We start from the raw sequence: 7,500 nt of genomic DNA, 5'->3' as shown, positions 1-7,500 counted from the left end.
AACTATGTACAAGTCCTTAAGAAAACAACTTAAATACTGTTTTTTATCATATCATTAATTCTTAAAAAAAAGTTTAACATGCTATAATCAAAAGTCTTAAAATTTTAAAGTATAATAATCTGCAGAAAAGATGGCACTATTTGGAAAATTTTGATGGTATCGGCACAAAACTTAGTACCCGTAACAGAAAGGAAAATTATATTAATTTGTATCAGATCCCCTCCTTCCTTCTTAACCGATTGCAGATGGGGTGCCTAACGACCTAACTGGTCGTCAGGGCGGGCGGTCCACAACACTAGTGTCACCAACTTAAAATTAGAGGGACGGGGAAAGAGTTTTCTCCATTATTATTTTTTTCTCCACCCTTTGGGTAATGCAGACTAGCCCCAAACAATATTTTTCCATAAATCCATCATAAGATATGGGTTTAGGCTGACTTTGGAACCCTGTAGCTCTGGAGCTAAAGCTGTTACATCCATAATACTTAATGACTGTGTGCGCGCTTCAACTGTGAGCAGATCCTGATGTGTCATTTACGCATTGACTCCCGTCTTTTAGGCCTAATCAGTGCCAACATGCATGTCATGACACCTATATGCAGTGGGTTAATGTTTTAGGAACACATGGGGAAGTCCTTCCACAAATGGCTCTAGATTCTTTGACTAGAGAAAGTGGAAAGATCAGTAGATGTCATTCATATCAGTAGATGATATTGTAGCATTGGTAAATATTTGTTTGGGTACTTTTCAAGTGCTGAATTAGCTTGACCCTTGAGTTTATTATGACTGAATACTAGAACTATTTCATGGGTACATCTTGGATGTTAGAAATGATGTCTTAGTACCTCTTTCTCTTATTCTTATTCTTCCATGCTGCAGTATATTTCAAGTGTTTACCAGATGAACATATGATCTACGTTGGTTTCATTTCTGTGGACATAATTTTTGCATATACTTTTTTTAACCTTTTAAACCATTGGATACAAGGCATCCATTTTTTAGTTTGGACCACAAAACAAGCACTGTTGAAACCTGTGCTGCACACCTGTTTCAAGGGGGGGGTACTAACTTTAGAGAGTGATGACATGCAGCAAAATGCTGACCTCCATCTCTAAAATACTAGCCGTGCAGGGTGTGGAGGCAGAATGGGAAGAGGAAGGTGAACCAGACCATGTGTAGTGGCTTTAATGTAACCCTATGCCAATATGACTAGTGTGTGCTGTTGCACTTGGAGCCGTAAGCACAGATCACCCTCATCTTCTCCATCTCTTCATGTTTTATCATTAGGGATAATAATTTTTTTTATCCACCCATTAAACAATAATACTCTTAGATGACACATATGTCTCATGTTATAGTAAAACATTTAATTAGATAAAGACAAAAAAGACTAGTATTGTAATGCCCTCCTGACATACAACAATCCCTGTAAGATACAAGATGTAAGATGTTTAGCATTATTCTTTCTAAACTTACCCAAGGGAGGGCTCCTCAACAACCAATCAGCAGCTATTACTGTATCATAACAAGTGAGTAAAAGAAAGTGAGAAATCCCTAGATTGGTGTTTGGTATGCCGAATGTTGCATGATGCATATATGCTTAATGTTTAAAAAAAAATTCAAATAGGTACGAAAAAGACATGGTTGCCGGTGTTGTTTTTTACAATAAACCAAAAAATGGATGCCCCGTATCCAATGGGTTAACATAATCAGCATAATGTAGCCTTGCAATATATTTTGCAAGTAATAGTAACAAGGAAAGGATTTATATTATCAGTAATACCGATGTAAGCAGTATAATTTTGAAACTTTTCTATCACCAGAGGATGGACTGGAAGAGTTGGCAGAAGATCTCAATAGCAGCAAGATAATGTATGCTGTGGTGCGTGTTACAGACCCGAACACCACCAGGTTTAAGATTGTCCTAATTAATTGGGTATGTGTTTGTATCTCTTTCTTTAGTATCGATATTAGGTTCATTTTGCAGCTGAAAATGATTTTTAAATTATTTTTGTAGTCTAATCAAATAACTTCCTAGATATAAGGTCCATACAGAATTGAAACATTGCAATTGTTCAACTGTATTGCATAGTTAATAAACCTCCTATTATATGATTCTTAATTGATGTTTATAGACAAATTCAAGCCTGAGGTAGATTGTGGTAAAACAAGCAATATCAAAGTCATCACACTCACATTTAGATTAGTAATTCTTAGCTTAGGAGCTAGAAAAGTGATGTATTTCCTTTTTTCATTTGGAAGGGTGCCACTTTTGGTTACTTTTACATATTATTTAACAGTTTGGTCAATTTAAATAATATATGAATGCTATTAAGATAAAAAGATGAAGCAAGAATTATCAAGGCATACTTAACCCATTTGTGCCAGTTGACATGCTATCACGGTGTTGAAAAATATCCCCGGACCGGGGTGATGCCCTGAGACGTGGTGCATTTTCTGCAAGACAGTAATAGATCGCTAGATTGTTCTCAAATGTAATTGTTTTACATAATTTCTTAGACTGTTACTTTAGTTTAGGTGTTTGAATATCATAAAATGACATATAATGTTAAAATAATGATGTCACAGAAAACTATGTGATATTAATGACATCATGGTAATTTCTGCTTCTTGATCAGTTGAATAAAAAGATCTGAGTCGAAAAACTATTGTAAAATCAAATGTGTTTGGCCAAGAAATAAGATAAAGTAAAAAATGACTAATACAATACTACTTCTAATTTGTTGATTGCCCGTGATATCACGTCATGTCATGTCACAAGGTACATGTACATACTCATATGCATGTGTATGATTATTCATATTGTTCTTCTTTTCGTTTTGGTGAAAAAAGAAAAAAGGATAAAACATGCTTTTTGATGCCCCACTAAGAGATTGCTTCCACTCTCATTTGGTATTTTCACATAGAAGTGAAGAGTGTTGGCTAAGTTCAATAAAATAAAACTAAAAAGGCATTACTGTAACATGTTTTTCAGCTAAAATAACTAATTTGAACATGGCAATATTGTTATGTGCCTTTACATTGTTGATGTATTCATGAAAACCATAAGAATAGGATGGGTGAAAAATGCTCTGAGAGGATCAGCGCGGTCCTGCGAAAACACACCGGCATGAAGTGTCATGCGCTTGTAATCTTTTCGGCGTTAGCGGGAGTAGGCGAAAATACGTCCCGGTGTGAATGGGTTAATAAGACAAGCAACAGTGGCTTAGACTACATTGATAATGATTATAAACATAGCAGGACCTTGCTTACACATTAAAAACCATAAAGTAGGTGTATAATTTTATGGCAGCTGCCAATAGTCATTAAAGACTAATTATAAGCTAATATGTGGCTGTTTGTACTCTATATATAAGCAAAAGCATTATCTTTGAAGAATTAGAATGATGGTAAAAAAATAACTAATAGAACTGATGGGATATGTATTAAGTTTTGTACCTTTGATGTTTGTTTTTATTACTGAAATTGGTTTGCTAAAGATTTTATACTGTACATCATTGGAAAACAACTTTAGTGGATGCTCTCTCCTGCATGTTGATGCAGATGAGAGGCCTGGAGGTGATATTTTGAACCATGCATAACCACTCATCCTCATTTGTAATTTTACTGTGCCTTATCAGCAAGGTGAAGGTGCGCCAACTTTACGAAAAGGAACATGCGCACGACACTTAGCCGACGTACACAAACTGTTGCGTGGAGTTCACGTGACAGTAAATGCAAGAACAGAGGAGGAGGTTGAGCCAGAGTTTGTGATGGCGGCTGTCTTAAAAGCATCTGCCACGACTTACAATTTCAGCGACCGGTCGGAGATGAACGACAAGACAACTCCGGTGGTAAGCATGAATTATGGGCTTAAGTTAGCTTTTTTTATTACTGTCTGAAAGAGTAGATTTCTTTGTGTTTTATAGATATTAGGGTGTTATGTGTAAGGTGTTAGATTAAGAGTGTACAAAGTGATGTATTAGAATACTTGTGTTGTTTTGAATTCCCAAGTAACTGAATATTAGTAGATGTTTATAGAGTAAATTAAAAGAATATTGCTGTCTTGTTATTGTTTCTATTTGTTCGCTAATTAGAGAGTGAACTAGTTTCTTGTTTTCAGCAGTTTTCAAAACCCAAACTCAAATTATTTCTTAACTGAATTCAGATTTTTTTCATTTGTTTATTTATATTGATACAAATGCTATGTATGTGTATGATACTCTGCCTGTTGTTGTGATAGGATCTATATATCATTATTTTTTGTTTTAAAATACTATTTTCAGATATCCTTTTAAAATCTAGTTCATGTTGACGGCAAAAGTCAGTCATATTCACTGTAGAAACTTTCATGGGTAAAAAGAGAAAACCTATTAATAGTTGCTTTCAAAAAAATTACATAAAGAAATAAAGTAAAAAAAGGAAAAGTAGACTGTATATTTTCTTTTAAATCAAATCTGAGCTTTGACATATGAATAAGAGCCCATAGCTTATGGTGAACAAGAGGCCGTGGCATTATTTATCACTTCTTTTCCAGAAAGGCTTAGTTGACACATTCAAGCGGGGTGAAGCAACAGGGGCTGTGGTAAACAGTGTGGGAATTTTAACGTACTTACCCCAGAGTGCTCATTTACATAAGATCTTTTGAAGTGCAGAGTTTTAAGATTGTATTATTATTATTATTATTATTTTTTATTAACCTTCTTGTATTTTATTTTATTCTGTTTTAACAATGATTAACAGTTTACTTATTGTATGAAGAAGAAAATATTGATTTTTTTATTTTTTTTAATGAAAAGTAGATTAACAGTTTATGATTTGAGACTATGGCTCCTTGATTATTATGATTACATTTTTTTTTTCACTACCTATTTACCTGAGTGGCATGTATTTGATACTTATATATTTGTATTTTTTAAGAATGGGAAATTATTTTCAAATTAATTTTTGAGCCTGTGTGTTTAGGAATGAATTTTACTTATAATTATGTTTCAGATATTGACATTCATACCTGGGTGATTCCTCACCTAATTTGCATGAGTGCAAATGCAGATTTAAGAGAGTGCGTTTTGGTTTGTGTGTTTGCGTGAATGAATTTGTGAATGCACGTATGATTGACGTATAAATTTGGATTTTTTATATTACTCCTGAGTACTGAGTGTGTTTGATTTCATATGGAGGTTTTTTAAAGGATTTTGCTCAAGATATTTTTACCTTAATAATGAGAATACTAGAATGGAGACATTACATTTATATATTGACAAGACTCCCACACTTTTAAGCCACAGGTTGCATAAGGATTTTATAAATTGTAATTGTATTTATTTAAATTTACTGAGTATAAAGACTTTGTTATAGGGACATAATCTTTCCAATATATACTTATGGTAAATAAGAAACAAAACAGATTCGTTAAGAGTTGGCAGAACTTTTAACTTGGAATGGTAATCAATTCTGCACAAGAACTTATAATCATGTAAAGATATATACTCTCTTTTATAGTAATTGTTTGCATTGCTGCCTACAGAAACTATTTAAGTCTATTAGATGTCATAGTTAGGGAAGATGTGCACAGATTATTCTCTTAGCAGAAATATGAGAAGAAAAGTGATAGCTAAAGAAAAGAGAGTAAAGAATGACACAAAATGTTCCTATGTGAAAGAAGGATTTAAAAGTTAGAATAAGTCGCTGCAACTTCAGAGAAAAAGAAAAAGGAATTATGTTTTGCAAAAGTTCATCCATGGGTCTGGGGTGGAGGACTAGTGTCTATTTACAGGCTTGGATGCATTTATAACATATGAGTAGGTTACAAGTATATAAACAGTGACTCCCTCCTTTCACCCTTGATTTTAACACACTTCCTTTTTGGTTAACATTAAGTATGTATTCAACTTTAAGTATAGATTTGACTTGCATTACATAAAGATGTATATAGGATTTATTTTACTATGTTGACTTAGTGCTCTATGTAGAAAGTAGATCTTAGCATGTGCATGAGGATTTGGTACTAACACTAAAGAAAATATGAGTTGCATGTATAATGACTTCTCGAATAATCATTCTGTCTGTGCAGTTCAATTAAATTGTTTCTGGGAATGTCAAGACTTTGCATACAACAGATTTTGTGGATTGAGCTTTAGAGTAAGCTTCCTCTTTCCTCCTCTTGTTAAGTTAATAACTATGTATGAAAATCTCTTTTATTTATCATCATATATTTTTTTTTAATAAGCCTTATAATGCATACATTAATAACTGTAAATTTTGATTGCTTTATTTAAGTAGATAGAAGTTTTCAGAAGACCTTTGGATTGGCATCATTTGAAAAAAAAATTCCCCTCCTTCCTTGTACTTAGAGAAAGCTCTTCCCTTTTTATTACATGAAGAGTAATGAAAAAGAACCAGTTTGTTTTCTTTTGTAGATTATTTTATTATTTTATAAAAAATTAATATAGTTGCCTTTGAATTCCTTGCAAGTCTTTTTTTCCTAAGAGCAGTAATGAGAGAGTTACTTATAGCTTGTCATCCTAACAGAGATCACTGGTTGTCACTGATGCTCATTTTATAGACCAGCATCATATTTATCTACATCAATGTGGGTGTTTGTTTCCCTTGAAACTGTAAGTGTGAGTAGTTCCTTGTGTGGGAGTATATATGTGTGTGGGTGTAACCTAGCGAGTCTCCTGCTGCACAATGACCAAGTTACTTTTGCACATATTAAATTCCTGGCATTTATGTCATTGATCACAAGCTAACAGAATGGCTTGAATTCAGTTGATGTTGCAGGGGGCTAGCAGAATAGCAAAGAATATTTTAGTGAGATGCATTTGTGGAACAATGGAATTAACTAATTGTAGCTATGGGACCCTAACCAACCTCTCCTGTCCTTTCAGCATTATTAGTAAAACTGAGGTTCTCTGCCTATGCTGGGAACCTTTGTTTTGTTATCTGGGTTTTGCAACATTGTCAAATATTTCTCCTCCTTCTCTGTCTTCTCCTTCTTCTCCTTCTCCTCCTTCTCCTCCTTCTCCTCCTCCTCCTTCTCCTTCTCCTCCTTCTCCTCCTCCTCCTTCTCCTTCTCCTTCTCCTTCTCCTCCTTCTCCTTCTCCTTTTCCTCCTTCTTCTCCTTCTCCTTCTCCATCTCCTTTTCCTTTTCCTTCTCCATCTCCTTTTCCTTTTCCTTCTCTGTCTTCTCCTCCTTCTCCTTCTTCTTCTTCTCCTTCTCCTTCTTCTTCTTCTCCTTCTCCTTCTTCTCCTTCTCCTTCTCCTTCTCCTTCTTCTCCTTCTCCTTCTCCTTCTCCTTCTCCTTCTCCTCCTCCTCCTTCTCCTTCTCCTCCTTCTCCTTCTCCTTCTCCTTCTCCTTCTCCTTCTCCTTCTCCTTCTCCTTCTCCTTCTCCTTCTCCTTCTCCTTCTCCTTCTCCTTCTCCTTCTCCTTCTCCTTCTCCTTCTCCTCCTTCTCCTTCTCCTTCTCCTTCTCCTTCTCCTTCTCCTTCTCCTTCTCCTC

The 7,500-nt window shown here is 34.8% G+C and overlaps 1 protein-coding gene across 5 annotated transcripts in view; it reads left to right on the top strand.

Annotated features, from left to right (window-relative positions):
• The window catches only part of Abp1 (Actin binding protein 1), a 42,288-nt gene that overhangs the window by 5,030 nt on the left and 29,758 nt on the right, over window positions 1-7,500 (top strand). For 3 of the 5 annotated variants that reach the window (XM_043023835.2, XM_043023836.2, XM_043023833.2), the window contains exons 3-4: window positions 1,823-1,935; window positions 3,641-3,853. In XM_043023835.2, the coding sequence (XP_042879769.1) occupies window positions 1,823-1,935; window positions 3,641-3,853 (326 nt within the window). Of the gene's footprint in view, window positions 1-1,822; window positions 1,936-3,640; window positions 3,854-4,536; window positions 4,585-7,500 lie in introns of all 5 variants that reach the window. The other 2 variants (XM_086536382.1, XM_043023834.2) reach the window with 1 other exon arrangement.

This window comes from Penaeus japonicus, unplaced genomic scaffold, assembly GCF_977035675.1.
Source record: "Penaeus japonicus unplaced genomic scaffold, GWHDUDI00000001_assembly GWHDUDI00000004, whole genome shotgun sequence".
NCBI classification, from domain to species: domain Eukaryota; kingdom Metazoa; phylum Arthropoda; class Malacostraca; order Decapoda; family Penaeidae; genus Penaeus; species Penaeus japonicus.
This window is presented reverse-complemented; position numbering and strand designations above follow the sequence as displayed.